The sequence below is a fragment of the Struthio camelus genome, chromosome 23 (genome assembly GCF_040807025.1).
Source record: "Struthio camelus isolate bStrCam1 chromosome 23, bStrCam1.hap1, whole genome shotgun sequence".
NCBI lineage: Eukaryota > Metazoa > Chordata > Aves > Struthioniformes > Struthionidae > Struthio > Struthio camelus.
In genome coordinates, this window is record NC_090964.1 from 9,390,355 (window position 1) to 9,406,987 (window position 16,633).

The window sequence follows — 16,633 nt, forward strand, 5'->3', positions numbered from 1 at the left end:
TTCTTGAGCTTCTCGCACAAACTCCTATTTCAGCAAACAAGGCAAAGTCATGGCACTGAAAGATGACAACAGCCCTGCATTTCTAAATTAAGACACTGAAATGCATTTAATATTCACATACTCATCACAAACACACAATATAAATTCCCTAACATACAGTAAAGCAGTTCATTAGCAAATGTCTCATTGGATTAAGTCTGCTCTTATTCTATTAGGGAACTTTCACATCACATTAAACTGCAACACAATAGGTGTTTGCTAACACAGGATGAACAGAATTATTAACCCCTTCTCAGAAACACACATAGACATGACAGTGACAGATCAGGCTACAGGAGCTCTCAGGAATGTCTGGCTTAAATGGAGCAGCAGGGTTTTTGAGAAGACTAACTATTCTCCATCCCTCAACAAAAGGGAACTTCACCGAGAGGCAACTCACTCATTTACACCAAGAACATCCTATTTTGCCAGTCAAGCAGACATGATGTACTGAAACAAATCAGTGACGCTCAACAGTATAAACTCAACTGCCCTCTTACCTCAAGTCACAGAATCAGAGACTGGCTGAGGCTGGAAGAGACCTCTGGAGATCATCTGGCCAACCCCCTTGTTCGGAGCAGGGTTGACTAGTTCAGATTGTTCAGGATCTTGTCCAGTCAGGTTTTGAATCTCCAACGACAGAGAATCCACCGCCTCTCTGCGCAAACTGTTTCAGCATTTGTCCACCCTCACAGTGGAAAAAAAAAAGTTGGGATTGTCTTTGGTTTTTTAGAGGAAGACAGCATGTCCTGTATTTCAATTTGTGCCCATTTGTGCCCTGGGCAGTTCTTTCACGGGTTATCACTGGGGAGAGACAGGCTCCGTCTTCTTTCACCGTCTCATCTGATATTTATACAAACTGGTAATACCCTCCCTGACCCTCCTCTTATCCAGGCTACACAGTCCCAGTTCTCGCAGCCTCTCCTCATATGAGGGAGGCTCCAGTCCCTCAGTCATCTTTATGGTCTTTCACTGGACTCACTCTGGTATGCCCATGTCTGTCTTGTCCTGGGGAGCCCAGGAACGCACCCAGCACTCCAGATTCAGCAGTGCTGAGCAGAGGGGAAGGAACCGCTCCCACAGCTTGCTAGCAATGTTCTTCCTAATGCAGCCTGTGATGCTGTTGGCCTTCTTTACTGCAAGGGCACATTGCTGGCTCATGTTCAGCTTGTCCACCAGGACCCCCAGGTCCTTTTCTGCAAAGCTGCTTTCCAGCCGGGTCAGCTCCCAGCCGAAATTCTCCTCTCATCTCATTCGTGTTCTTTTTGACACCACCTGCAGAACCTGGCTCACTATATGGAAAGCTCTAATTCCTTTCATTTAAAAAGACCTCCTGCTTATTAAGACAGGTGTGAAGATAAAAGGCTGGGGGGTGGGGAGAGGGGGCAGAGTGGGAGAGGCAAAGAGATACGGCTCCTGTCTTTAACTGCTTTGTTGATAGGCCTTAGTTACGTTTAACAAGACAGCTTCCTTCTTCCCCCACAGGAGCAGGTTTTCTTCCCTCCCTTTGCACTTGCTTACAGCTTATCTTGGCCTGTCTCATGGTAGCATGGGCCTTGATGAATGACACATGGTCATCCATCTTTGAGTACTGCACTTTGATGATAAATGGAGTACATTTGGAAAGCAGTCTGAGAAAAACCATAAAACTGATAGCCAAAAGAAAAAAGGAGAAAGAAGAGGAGACCCCAATGTTGAGCAACAGCTACACAGTTTAATGAGGTAAGATTGATGTACAATAAATATTAGCTGAACAAAGTGAGACAAACAGCACAGAGCAGCAAATTCCAGGTTTTGAAGTCACTATTCTAGAAATGTCTAGGAGAAGAACGCAAAAGTCTATCATGTAAGAGTCCTTGTCTTGATTTCTGTAAACCTTTGGTAAGGTTTTCAGATCTTCACAAAGCATCCCACTTTGTAATGCTCACCTCAGTACCTTTTTCTTCCCATTTATTTCACTGTCCTCAACTGTATTAAAGGTAGTCCACTTCCTGAACACTCCCTGTCTACTCATCAGGGATTAAACCGATTCCCTCCTGTTGCTTTGTGGGATAAAATCTGGAGCACAACTTATATACGCTTACAATCCACCCAAGTTGCACACAAATTTCATCAGTGAGGCAGAGGAAGGACCCCATTTGTCTCCCTCACCTTCTTCCCAAAAAACATAGGACTACAAGTTATCAGCACACTATCTAAGCTGTATCTCACAAGTTTGCTGTACCGATAGACTGTATTAAAACATCCTTCATTTACAATCATATCATGCTTATGGGCAAAGAGAAGCTCAGGATTAATACCTGGATGCAACTTGTCTACGTGTCTTACTAATTTACTCCACCACGACCCTACTTCTGAACTAATTTCATTCATGGATTCTGCTTCTTCAGCAGAACCTCCCACTGACGCCTAGAGGGCGAAAGGAAATGACTGGCAATGCTGATGAGCAGAACAATTTGCCAGGGGGCTTCTCAGTGCAAGAGCAGCATTGACTGTTCACCATACAAAACTTCCTGAGCAGAATTTCCTATCAGATGTAGGCATTCTTTACATAATACTCAAAGCAAGCACTATTCTGCTTCCTGAGTAAATGACAAGGTCCCATAGTTAGAACTGATTCTCAAGCATGGTCACAAGGTGAAGATATAATTTATTTACACAACCAAAATCATCTGAAGAGCTGATTTGCACCAATATTTCCTTTACTCAGGTCTTCCAGTTGGGTTAAACAAGACACTATGTAGTCAATGGATTTGTCCTAAACTGAAGCGGTTTGAAGCAAAATTAATTTACAGGACTGTCCATGATTGGAGCGTCTTTAGTAGGCAGCGACTCCAACACCGAATGCCGCCACTACTATCGATTCGTTCTATTACTTTTTGATTACAATACTACCAGACATCTGCTGCAACTTACCACCACAGGGAACTGCAGTCATGTCACAAGTCACCATGATTTCACCTACACCTCTGACCTAGAGGTCTGAGATTGTGACTCCTTCAAATGCAGAAGTCTAACACGGCATGTAACAGTTGCTGTGGGAGCAAAGCATTGTTTTTCATAATTACTCTATTTAACTTACCATTAATCTTAAGGCAATATCTGAAAGCCTAAAAGAGATCAGCATCCATGGAGAGGCTACATGCTAACATTTATTACTCAGTAACTCCTCACCCCCAGAAATGTAACAGTTTAGGCAGATGTGAGAGTACCATCCTTGCCCAACTGGTGGGCTGACTGCAAGTTAGGGAATTATCCAACAGCACCCACAGCGTATTTGGCAGAGTTGAAATGCAAGCTTCCTGCATTCACATGTGTTGTTTTATCCATCCTCCCTCCCACTCAATAAATCTCTTTCAGATGGAGAGAAGCTCCTCTGCACATTAGCTCCTTTCCTCGTGCTCCATTTTCTAATTAGCTTCTCTGAATGTCTAGAATGACTCTTGATAAATCATTACTGTCAGGCATTCAGAGAAACATTTCAAACCTTATCAAATATATGAAATCAAAACAGCTACAAGAACTGTTCATGAGGAACTCCCAGTTTATTGCAGCATAAACCTCCAACCTAAATACTTTAATCCCAGTAGCAGAAATCCAAACACATTTAAGCGTCACTGTTTGTTATAAATGCTGTACCTTGTTCTCAGATTCCCCTGCTGAGGCAGTCCATCGTAGATAGATAATACATCAAAATCTTCCTCTAACGCAAAGGACTGGAAAACAAGCTGTATCCTGTTCTGCTCTTCAGCAGTGATTGTCCACGTGCAGTTTGCATAATTTGGATATCCATATGGAAAGCCTGGACTCTGTATTGTCCCGTTTGGGCCCTGCAAAATGTGACTGCAGTTCTGGGCTGGCAAGAGAAAAGACAAAAGTACAAGTCAAGAGGGTAACAGGATACAATATCTTCATCATCAAAATAGATCATACGGGATTCTTTCCACTGAATTTGTTCTCAGTTCCTGGCCTTGGAGAACAGAGCAATGCAGTGTCTAAAGATGGATCTTTGTCCTCCCAGCGTTCTACCTTCCCACTATTAACTTGGAGCAGTTTCAGCTCTGCACTAGCTTACACTTTGTTTTCCTATGGATACACAGGACAGTCAAAGCATAGGCCCCAGACTCCTCCCTGACAGATCCACCCAGAACCCTCAGTTTAGAGCAAGGCTACAATGCAGATCTATACCAGCCAGAGATCTCCTGGTGCAGACAGTCTATGGGACAATTCATACATGGTTTAAGATTCTGCTATATTAAGAGAAAAGCTACCAAAAGTGCTTTTTTTTCCCCCCCCCCCCCCCCCCTCCAAGCACTGAAAAAGAAATGAAGTAATTTTCCTTGACCAATGCCAAACCTTTAGGAGGAACCTAGCACCCTAAGGTTGCATCTCACCGCAACCTTGCGATAGGGAACCGGTGTAAGTAGCAACACGCTCTGCCAGTAACCTTGCACCCATTTTGCAATATTTTAGTCACAAGAAAGTATCTGGTAGGAACTCAAACTCTAGATATCCATCTCCTAAGCATTCTTCCCTCTAGCTGTTAACATAACGTGCTAAGAACAAGATTATAGCTGATGCTGACCATATCCGGGAAACAGACATATACTCAAGGCCCTTTCATCCTAGGAGGCAAAGCCACACAAGTCCAACATACTCTTCAGTATACGTTGCACATTTAGGGTTTGATTCTATTTCAACTTGTGTCTAACCATGCTTGGTGCCTCAAGCATCAGGGATTCACAGGCTACAAAACAGAAGAACGATAATGCCAGTTGACTCTTACCATTAGTTGCGTTGGAGTAATAGATAGAAAACTCAACTAAGATCAGGGCTCAGTTATGCATGTAGAAGACGACAGACCACCCCCACCTCAAAAGGTCAGAAGTTGTGATGGACCTAATACATACAGGCAAATAGAGGAGCTGAGATACAAAATGAGTAGTCTATCTGGTCAAGACTGCATAGAAACTGAAGAGAAAAATCAGAAGCTGACTGCATCCTGACACCCCTCAGCAGAGATGGCCTTTTCTGTAACCACCTACAGGAAAACTGTCCAAAGAGTAGGATGCAGTTCAAAGGCTTCAAACAAACCAATCAACCATCCTTAGTTATTTGTAATAAAAAAAAAAAAAAAAAAAAAAAGCTTTGCAACTTCCTGTAATATCAGCTTTCCCCCCCCCAGCCACAATCTTTCCAGTAAATATTGCTCACTATCCCCGATTTCCAGCAGACAAGAGCTTTTGGGGGGTGGGGGGGCCTTACAGAGGGTCTTTCCATGCAGACTCTATTAAAGGAAAGGTATATTCTCACTTGGTCTTTCTGGTTTGCATATCCTAAACTGGCAAGTGTACCACAGAAAAGCAGTATGGACCACAGCCCAGGGCCAAGAGCCTCCCCTCCATCAGCAGCAGTGGTACTCACCCCTATTGGACCTGATAGGGAACATGGAAAATAGAATTGTTGACTAGACCCAAGCTGCTCAGGCTGCTCTTATTTCTCTCTCTCTCTCTCCCAGTTTTGAAAGGTTCCAGCTCTTCACACAGGCTAAATGCAAAGCAAAAGCCTTCCAATCACTATTCCTAAGGAGCTGCCTTGACTCCAGAGCTACATTTGTGCCCACTGGTTAAATGCTTAACAGCTCCTTCAAACCCATTCTTCTTTCCCCAAAGCCGTACCTGTGAACACTGTCCCAAAGATAAGATCAACTGCCATGACTTACAGTTTCTGGATATACAAGATTTTCTTCTTTCTGGAGAAACAGGTACATAACACGTGCATGTTGAACAGCATAAACGCCACAAGAATTCTCCCTAGTCGTTCTCTCTTCACTGTTACCTTACCCAACTTCTTTGGCAGCACAAAGAAACTCTCCTCAAACACAGGCTGCTAAAATTCCTGCTGGCTTTAATGGAGTTGCTCCTATTTATACCAAAGCTAAATTCCAGATAGTTTGCAAGGGAACTGTTGTGAAACCAAAAGCAAAATTCCACACTTATCCTATGACAGATATTTGATGCTGATCATTGCTGCCTACAATTGCTCTGGCTCTTCTCACTGATGCTGGATTTACCCTGTTTATGCAGATAACTGAGGCTTTCAAGTTGAAATGGATCAGACTAGAAATTACTTCTTTTGATTTCTGTTTGCTTTTTTCAAAGGCAGCAATGGCATTTGCACTTCTGAGTGCCAACCAGCTACAGGTAAAAAAAAAAAAAAAAAAAAAAAAACCACCACCACCAGCGGAGTAGTGCTCATTAAAACCAATTATAATTAGATTGACCTACTTTGGTGCAAAAATGCTTAGTGGAACTTGTCTCTGCAAGATGAAGCTCACACCTTTATGAATCTAAAATGGTCAATCATATTTACTACCCAGGAAATCTTTTTGTATCATGTTTACTGCATCAATGAGACAGCCCCATAATCCAAAGAGGAATAAAGCTCAGCTAGGCACATAACTCATATTGACAAAGGCAGACAATATTACTTTGCATTTCTGTAGCACCTGGCATCTGCCTCTCTCAGCGCATTTTGTCAATACATAATACATACAAGAGTGAAACCTCCCTCCCTCCTCCACTTCAGTTCCATTTATTTGTAGAGTTCACTGAAAGGATGCATCAGCTTGGTGCCAGGAAATTGCAAAGGAGCAGGAATATTACCACACCATAGAGGGGTAAAATTAGGTCTGGTTTGGTTTAATAACTTGAATGTTGCCAAAGATCCATAAACTTCAGTTCTCTAAAATTCAATCACATCCTCTTTTCTTCACCCAGACTGGTATTCAGTAGGCAATGTGGGGATATATATAGTCTGTCTCTACTGTACTGGGTTTTTTTTATTTTAATCATAAGTAAAGATCACAGAACAATTTAAGGAAATTGGGAAATTAAAGAGGCTGTATCTCTGCATTTCCTGATGGTACAAAAGCTACTGATGCTGCGTGAAGTTGAGAAAACTTTCAAGGTCAGAGACAGCGTTCCAAACACTTCCAAGGGCACATGAAAGGCAACTAGATTTCAGATCAGTATAAATTTATGCTGTCCTTGCATAATTAGTGATTAAAGCAAAGAACAAAGGCCAGAAAAACGTGCGTCATCTTAAACTGATACTAGCTGAAGAAAAACAAGTATGCAATAGAAAAATAGGACACAGTTCCCTAACATATCAAACCAGCCTACTGAAATAATCACACGTTCGTGATTCTGACCAAGATGTGCTTTGGACACAGCTAACAAAATTGCTCATTGTAGACAAAAATTAGTTTTCCAAAAGCTGACAATCTGGAAAGCAATATATTCAACTATAGTAATAGTAGGGAACTTGGTTTATACTGAACACTGATGAAAATAATCAGCAGGCATGGGAAAGATCTGGGACACCCAAGAGAATTTATGCACGCGCTATAATTTGGTTTCAGGTTTGAGTTAGTTCACCTCTGGCTAGGCTGCCAAAAACCTTACCTAATGTACATGACAAGAAAACACTACGTTTCTCCTCTCAAGACTGGCAAAAATAGTTATCCCTTCGGCCCATAAGCATGAATAAATACAAAGGCATAAACAGACAGTACCAGAGTCAGTGCTAGGAAGTTTCAGATGAATTCATATCTGATAGAAGACCGATGCATTCTCTCCAACCCAGAAGTTTTACGAGACACCTCCACACACCTTAACCCAAGTAACAGGAATATAGCAATTTCCACAACAGATCAGATCAATCTACCTTGTCCTTTTTCCTCATCTCTGATGGGCCATGCCAGGGGACTGCAAGAAACAGTAGTTACAGGACAAGCTGCACCCAGAAGCTTCCTCCTTTACACCTGCTGTAGGTTAACACCCACCCTGACTTCAGGAGAATCAGCACCCTTCCAGAAGGGCTGCACTTCACCTCACTTTGCCTATCTTTACCCAAAAGCTGCAATAGCGAAAGAAATGGTAAATGCATAAAGCTAGGAGATGTCATTTGCCAGAAGGCCCAGTGTGGCAGTGCAAACATTTATGCAGTCGTTCCGACTTTTAACACTAACGTTCATGGGACTAGCACTTTCCAAAGGCACACCAACATGAAACTCATCAGTGGATATGCATTTGTGGGCAAATGTCCTATTTTGTGACAGAGATGAGTAGTCTGAGAAAGCAGCTATATCTAACAAGTACCCTGCCAATGCAACCTGCTATTTTCAATTCTGGGAAGTGGTTTATCCTGAGGATATATCTTTTAAATGAAAGCATCAATGTAATTGTATTCCAGCAGCACTTAAAGGTTTGAGACAAGGACGAAGACAAAATCACGTCTGGCACTGTCCAGTGGACAAACAGCCTTTTTCCAAAGAGGTCACCATCTGAGGACAAGAGGAAAGAAAAAGAATCCAAAAAATTCCATGCTAATTAGGAAGACTTAGGACTTTGCCCCCTCTTCTGCGGCACAACCACTTCCTCAATGACAGAGTTTAAAAGTGAGCTTTACCTGTCTCGACTACTTACTTTCTGCAATATACACCATTTGTACCATATAAACAGACTAATAAGCTTCACTTCTGGCTCACACGCATGAGAAAAATGACAAAATATTTAGTTTGCAGTATGCTTATAGAAAAACCACACTTCTAACAGAAAGATGCCCTACCTGTGGTATAACAGTTAATCTGCACACCACTAAACTTAATATGACTGGACACCTGAAGAAGCAAGGAACAGCCGGAGCTGTATCAAGCCTTTTTTTTCTTTTGGTTATTGTTAAGTTGCAAAACCTTCAAACTTCAGGATATCAAACCACCACTTGCCTACAAGACAGGCAGGAAGAACGTCCACATACTCAAGAATTGAAATTTCTTTCAACAATACAAGCCACGTGACTGGAGAGAAGCTGGTGTGAGGTTTGCTGACACTAGAATCCAGAAGTTGCTTAGACACAGGAGCTTGGGATCGTTTTCATATTAGCAAGTCCTGTGTTGGAGCGATCTCCTAATCTAACATGGCTGCTCAAGTTCTGGAGCAGAACATTTCACACCACGCTGACTGCAGTGTGGGTAGCACCAGCACATCACTGGTTCTCCTGTCCTCAGCATCGCATAATTGGCGGTCGAGATAGCCACTGTATATTGATCACAATAGATCAGTTTACATTCACAAAGGAAGAGACAGTCACATACATTTGTTAGCAACAGAATTTGGAATTTCCTTTAGATAACCAAACACATCTGTACAGGAGTGAACTGCCTTGGCTGCTGCACCCTTCAAGTCCCCAGCACCTGGCTTTCATCACTTGGCTTGGAATTTCACTCAATCCACAGACTCACAAAGGATGGTATGTTCAAACACTGCCACTACAAATCCTCCCCGAGTTTCACAAGAGACTAGACACAGGTGGTGTCTGATATTACAAGCACAAAGGAAATGGGTACAAGGTACAAAATTCAGCATTGTTTAACATTGCCTTCCATTTCCTTCCCATTCCTTAATCTTGCCAGGCCAGATCCATGGCTGGTATAAATCAAGGGAGTTTTTAAACTATGCCGCTTTACACTATCTTAAGATCTAAGATGCTATACTTTGGAGAGAGGGAACAGAATTTATTTCTGAAGTGCTTCCCTAAAATGTAAGTTGAGGCACTTTGTTTCTCAGCAGAAACAAAACCTAATTTAGTAAAAACTGATGTATGGTCACCGCACACTTCAAAAAGAACAAATACCAAATCATATGCGCCTACTTGCTCTCAGCAACATCATCTATCAGTGGTGATACATAGCTGCCTTCCCCTTAATGCAGTAGTGTTTAGCATTGTCATTTTCTTTACCTACTGTTACTTAGGCACAGAGACGCTTCTGTTTTATATTGTTCTATCCTGTTCAATGAAGTGTATGAATATTTAGAAAGTTTTCCTTAAAACTGAAATCCATATCCTACAGACATACAAATTCATTCCGTTCTGGCCCACAAGGGCAAAATCAAGCTAATGCATCAGTAACTTCTCAAAAGTTCCTATTTACATGACTATCCACAGTCATTCACCTCCCCTGCATAAAGGTCTTCCAACCAAAGCACTAGACCCTGACTGAAAAATAAAACTGAAATGCTGTTTTCTGTCTTTAGCATCCCCTGGATGCACATCCGGAAGCTCTAAGGAGTAGGGAAGAAATCAAGGATGGAGACACAGTTAAGATGGTGGCCTAACTTAGAGCAGAAGTGGCCCAGCTTTATTTGTGGGATGACCCATGTGAAACTTTGCAAGGTTCACTCAGCTTTTCCCACAAGGTATATGCCACAGCACAGGACCAGCACTTCAGATCCCTACTGAGCATCCCCCTTTATGCACCTGCACAGACAAGCCCTTTTTTGAAGGGGCCTCAGAAGAGGGGGTAGGAGTGGGCTGCGAAACATTCACAGTAAGCTCCTTCATGTCTTTTCACAAAGATAGCCCCAAAGAGAGTGTAGTTAAGACTCATCACCTACACTGAATAGCAAATGCCAAAGAACTCCCAATTTTTTAATGCGGACTTGTTTAATCCGTCATCTAAATAGCAAAAAAACTGTTTTCCCCAAAGTTTACTGCTTTGAAACATTTATTGGCCACAATGCCGCTTTATATAGCGGACTTCTAGATTATTACAGAAACACAAATAGGAACCAGTTTACCTGTATTCTAGCTATTACTCTCTTGTCCACACAATTTAAATGAACAAACAAGGAAAGTGACTTCAGGCTTCACACTTCTATGCCTTGCTTCCCTACGAAGCACTGACCTTTTCATAGTTTTCTAAACTTAATCTACAGCCTCATATCAAAGCCTCATATTTATGGGTAATAAATAATGCAGAAACATTCCATTTACTGTAACTTTTAAACAAAAGGTAGCAAATTCAAGAACATCAAGGGGATGATTTACATCTCAGACAGCCAGTGGCTTTTTCTCTCTGAATGCATGGAGTAACACATTGAGGAACGCAAGGGTAAAGCGCATGCATTTTAACCAAATCCAGCTCACGCCCCAACTTATACGCTATGGAGGAAAAAAAAAAAAAAAGGAAGATGTCCAGTCTCAGGTAACATCAAAAGCCACTGTAGGACAGAACTTGAAATCACAGAAAGATGACACTGCACGTATGTCTGTCTTACGGATGCACTGCAGGCCCCTGACATGTCGCAAGGCCAGAGACTTCAACTGCTAGAAAGTAATGCCTTGTTTGCTTAAGATGGAAATTGCCTAAGCGAGTACACTGGTCATAAAAGCAGCTGCCAGATTTTCCCTTACAGATGAAGAGCTTTGCTTGTAACAGAGGGACAAGACAGAGTACAGCATAGCATGCTGTATCAACACAGCCCATCCCCTGCTAACCTGCTTCATATCCATGCCCTGGAATGACCCTGCTGGGGGAAAGAGAAGGGACTTCATGACCCTCAACACTTCTTACCATTTTACTGAAACTACTCTCCAAGGGGGACCCAAGAGCATGTGTGGCTGGTAAGGACTCGGGCTGTTCCATTCATGAATACAACATTACTCCTGTTAGGTTAGCAGAGATATACAATGTCATGCTGGTTTTCCCCAGGTGCATGCTACATCTTTCTCAGCTACTTTTACAGTGCTTATCCCAGGCAATTTATATAGATTGCAAACTTTCCAGACGATAAAACACTAAACAGAACCAAAGCAAGCTGGAAGACAGGGCAGGCACTTAGGAGTAAAGATTTGCATGGAGTGAGAAGAAAGGGAGATTGAATTCTACTCCATTTTATTATTAAAGAGGGAGGTAGGATGGACTTAAGGATTAACGATGGAAAATAAAAAAATGACTTCAGGGTTATCAATACAGCAGGTTAAAGAAATCTACTTTTTCTGCAAAGTATTTCAAACGAAATCAAAGGGGTTTTTTGTTTTACTTTCTTCATTTTTTTTCTTCCCACTGCTTTTTCTTCCTCCCTCCCTCCCACTGCAAAAGGAAGCAGAGAAGAAAAACAAAACCAAACACAAGCGTTCAGATCTCTTCAACGTTCTGCAACAACATTTACCTCCATCAGTCTTAAATTATTAATATCTGCACAATCCTGTAGGATCAACAAGAACACCCTCTCATCGGACAAGGGCGCAACCACACTGTACTCTGGCTTGGGACTCAGTTCTGCCCAGCTGCTGGAGCCAAGAGCAGAGTTTCCCAAACTTTGTCCTGCCATCCCCCAATAAGGGAAATTAACAACTGAAGTTTAAATTGTTCAGCTTTTAAAAATATTTCACAGCCCTCTCTGTGCCCTTTTACAACTCTCAAAGAGGTCTCAACGTGCATATAGCGCATCACTGATTTAGCAGACATGGTTCTGGTTTATGAATTTAATTCCTGCTTTTGCAGTTGATCTCCCTTTGTGACTTGCAATGCATCACATCATCTTTCTGTAAAACACCTCTTTTTTTCTTACCCACGTAAAAGCTCCCTAATCTTAGGTAAGCACATCAGCTGTTACTGCAATACAAATAGTGATTACCAAGTCCCAGATCAAAATGGGGAACGAGGAACACAAGGTAAGGGAGGGTTAAGCCAAAGTCTCAAGGAACTAAAATACCTCCACGGCTGGAGCAGAGTTGATCACACACACAAACAGCAGTAGGTGCTCTTCCACAAAACCTCCCCATGATAAAAGATGACAGATTTCTAATCTTACCCGGTCATGAACTTAAAAAAAATCTAGACTAATTCCATACATATGGAGAGGAAAAAAAAAAAATGGAAAAGATAACTAGCAGCTCTCCTGAAAATAAAGGGCTACAGAGATGGGTGCACACACATATGGATGAACTCAGAAGAATCAAAGGGAAAAATAGAGCTTACGTCTACCACTCAGACAAGCGCCTACCGTATTGACACGTCTGGTGCCAAAGGAACAATCACCAGAGACCAATAGTTTTTTTATTGGTGTATTTTCATCCCAAAGCCATGTATCACAAAGCTTTATCACAAGACCAAATGTGGTATCAGAAGTTCACCCCCTAGCATAAAGGGGCATAAGAACATAAAATATTTCAGAAGAAAGCTCCTTTTCACCACTGAACAGAGATAAGCTTTTTTCCCCCAGCAAATTAGATGCTGAAATGACTTTTTATTGGCAGATTTTTGTTAAACTGGCGTTAACACTGACAGTCCCTCCACAACACGTAGATGGGATCAGAATTCAGCCCTTTATTTGTAGAATCTTTTCCCCAATGCACCTAAGGCATTGAAACAAAACAGAACGTGGAGGTAAATATTTAATTTATACAAATACCTTTTATTTTCTCGGCCATAGCAAGCCTGCAGCACACCCAGCATCAAAATAAGAGCATGCCTCCGAAAATTCCAGGAAATCTGGCAGACAAGTACTTCAATACACCTCTTTCTACAGTTATTTTTTGCACCCTGCATCCCCCCAGAGCCAAGTGACATAAGCAAAGTTGGACAATTGGGAAAGTCACTTGGCTTTTTCTGTCTGTAAAATGGGGCTTTAAAGGGGGAAATACTTTCTTTCCCTTATTGTTTGCCCATCTTATCTAGTCAATGTCTTAAAGATTAAAGCAATTTTTGGTATGTTTGTTGTAATACTTAGAGGAATCAAGTCCTGAGCTCAGCTGAGACCTGCCAGCAGTACTATGACACAGGTAACATCAGGTATGTTAGTAGCAAGAAAGGGGCAAGGGGATGAACCACTACCTGCCAGGGAAACATGAACCTAACTTGTGCCAATAATCAACTCGTAAGAGCCAAGGCCAGATCCCACAATGATGGGCTGAGCACCTCTGTCTGGCATTGAGCCTGCTATATAAAGTGTTGAGCGCTCTGTAGAACTGGGCTCAAACAGGGAAAAAACTGCCACCTCGCACATCTTTTCTGCTTGTAAAAGGATCAAGTAATGCTGTGTTCCCTTCTCTTCTGTGTGTGCATATGTAAATAGGAAGAAAACAAAACAAAACCTGGCTTGAATACTTCCTTCAGCATACAGATTAGACACTATGAAGATAAATAGGGGGCAGGCAGGGAAAGCTACTCTGTGTAAACAAGTTCTTTGGTGCTGGCAGCAGCAGTGAAACAGCAAAGATTACACCAGTCCAACTGACTGGACAGCAGGCCGTGCAGCTGTGATCATACACAGCACCCCTACACCCGGTCCTGTCACACACAACACACGGGCTCTGCGCCACTGCACGTTCATAGGCAGAGATCTTGGGCACGTTACAAGGACAGACTTCGAAGGCAGATTCCTGCTCCCACCCAACACACATGACTTGGCAAAATCAGTAGGCACAACTATAATTTACAACATCAGAACGCATGAACAAATCTGCATCAAAATCACCTAAGATGTTTCTTATTTGCGAAAACTTTCACAAAATCAGTCTGCTGGCAACTTACTATGCCTTTGGGGCTGTTGTTTTCTTACAGGCAGTACAGAGGTCATATGATGTAAAAAGCCTGAGACAGGGAATGAGAAAAGAATGAGTTCCTGCTACTGGACATCCAAACACCCAGGATTACGTGGGGAAAGTTCCAAAGGAGATGCAGAGAGAAAGGGAGCAAGAATGTGAACAAGAGTGTGGCTGACCACGGACTTGGATTTAAGGATCAGGACTGAAGCATCCAAGGCTAAGGGCTCCCACAGCAATAAACGGCCAGCACAGAGACTGAGCTTTAGTATTAGAGATGGCACAATCAGCACAGTTAGATCTTCTTGTTTTAAGGAGCTACTGTATGAATGAATCTTTATATAAATGGATAGACAAAACAACGCAAAAAGTAACACTGATGAACACGGCAGGAATGCATCTGATTTTAATAAGCATCTAAGAAAATCCCTGCTAACGCATGCTTGACAATCTAAGCATTATCAAAGGAAACATTAGAAAAGTCTGTGTTTATCAAGATATGTTAATGAATACATATTTTCCTGAATACTTACACAAGAGATCTTTAAAAATCTCTCTCTCATTTGCTTTCCTCTAACTCAAGTTCACTAGTTGTGGACACAGACATGCACATACCATATCATACACACACCGCATCATGCGAGATCCAGTGGATATTGGATATAACCTTAGAAAACATTTTAACACACAAAGAATCCTTGCTGGGCCAATACCGATGAGGGATTTCAATTACTAAATTACTAATTACTGCATGACACAGAATGCCTCAGTAGCTTTTCACCAAATCTCAGCCTCCACCATCTTCCCTGAAAACACGGTGACAAAGACCACATTGATTGCTTCATCTGGAAGACTCCTGAAATATGCACGCGTAAAACAAAGCAGTGAAATGGGCTCTGCCTGCATCACAAAAGATGAGATTGTTTCCATGCTCTACTGACCTACAGAGACCGAGTTTAGCCAGGCAAGCAGAGTTTGTTGATGCAAGGCGTGTACGCAGAAAGCAAGCAAGCCCCGGACCTTTCAACAATGAACAAAGAGTAGGAATCATGTCACTAAGGCAAATGCACTACAGCTTACCCTGCTTAATTTAAGCAGGGCCAAGCTTCATCAGCACAGTTACTAACAGACCTGCCACACTGGCATCCCTTTGTATCTGCTTGAAACCAGAGTAAGGGGACTCATGAGAAAGATTCCTCATGTAAACTGAGGATCTGTGTTTCTTCCCATTTATCCCATGCAATAAACATCATGCAAATTCAAAGTCAGTGGTATGGCTGCATGAAGCATTTGCAGTTAGTACTGAATACAAACAGAAGCAGCAATATCACACACACCCCCCCACCTCCAAGCTGCACTTTCCCAGTAGAAGTACATTAAAGGGAAGACTGACAGATAACCCCCCTCCCAAGCCTTCAGGCATAGCATATTCTTTGCTGTCACAAATCTGAAAGAGAAGCACAGGAAAAAGGAGCTGTAATTATTCCTTGTGAAGCACGTTAAAAGTTGAATTGCTTCAGCTGAACTCCACTTAGGGCATGAGCCATTCACAGCGAATACATGAGGAGCAGGAGCATATGTGGATCCAGATTGAGCGTAGCCTGCAACTCATGCTGCACTATTGCAACCAATATCTCACGGAATCAGCCAACAGATGACATCAACAAATCAGCTGATGCTTTACAAAAGGCCTGGAAAAAATTTGCATTCTAAACGCTTTCCAAACTGTCAATAAATAAGGTTGTCAAAAAAGATGGATCCATAGTTTCTAATGGGTTAATCAAATGCAACTCTCCTATAGTACTCTACAAACGTTCTGCCCTCAATAAGTACATGCGCGCCCAACTGCTCTTGGGCATTCGTAGACAGAGGACACATCTATGCTCAACAACCAACAATGGTGCAGAGACATACAAGCCTGAGCTGCAATCAAGCCGCTACTTCCTACTCCGGCTGCAATCAGACAACCTTAAACAGTACCTCCCTACTTCCAGTTAACTGATTACTGTCCCCAGTCCACCCAAACACATTCCATAGCAAGTTTCTAACCTGCTTCGTTTTAGTAGGCCAGAGTTAGGGGGTGCTTACATAAAGAGATGTGCAGTTATGCCAACTGATCTGAGGGGAGCAGTAATAATCCAGGGCAGTCTAAGGGCAATAGCCTGACAGTGGATCCCTAACACGATGTCTGACTACAACCAGA

The 16,633-nt window shown here is 42.2% G+C and overlaps 1 protein-coding gene across 1 annotated transcript in view; it reads right to left on the minus strand.

Moving 5' to 3' along the window:
* The window catches only part of CSMD2 (CUB and Sushi multiple domains 2), a 373,566-nt gene that overhangs the window by 310,678 nt on the left and 46,255 nt on the right, over positions 1-16,633 (minus strand). The window contains exon 3 of the mRNA XM_068917408.1: positions 3,679-3,895. Within this exon, the coding sequence (XP_068773509.1) occupies positions 3,679-3,895 (217 nt within the window). The remainder of the gene's footprint in view (positions 1-3,678; positions 3,896-16,633) is intronic.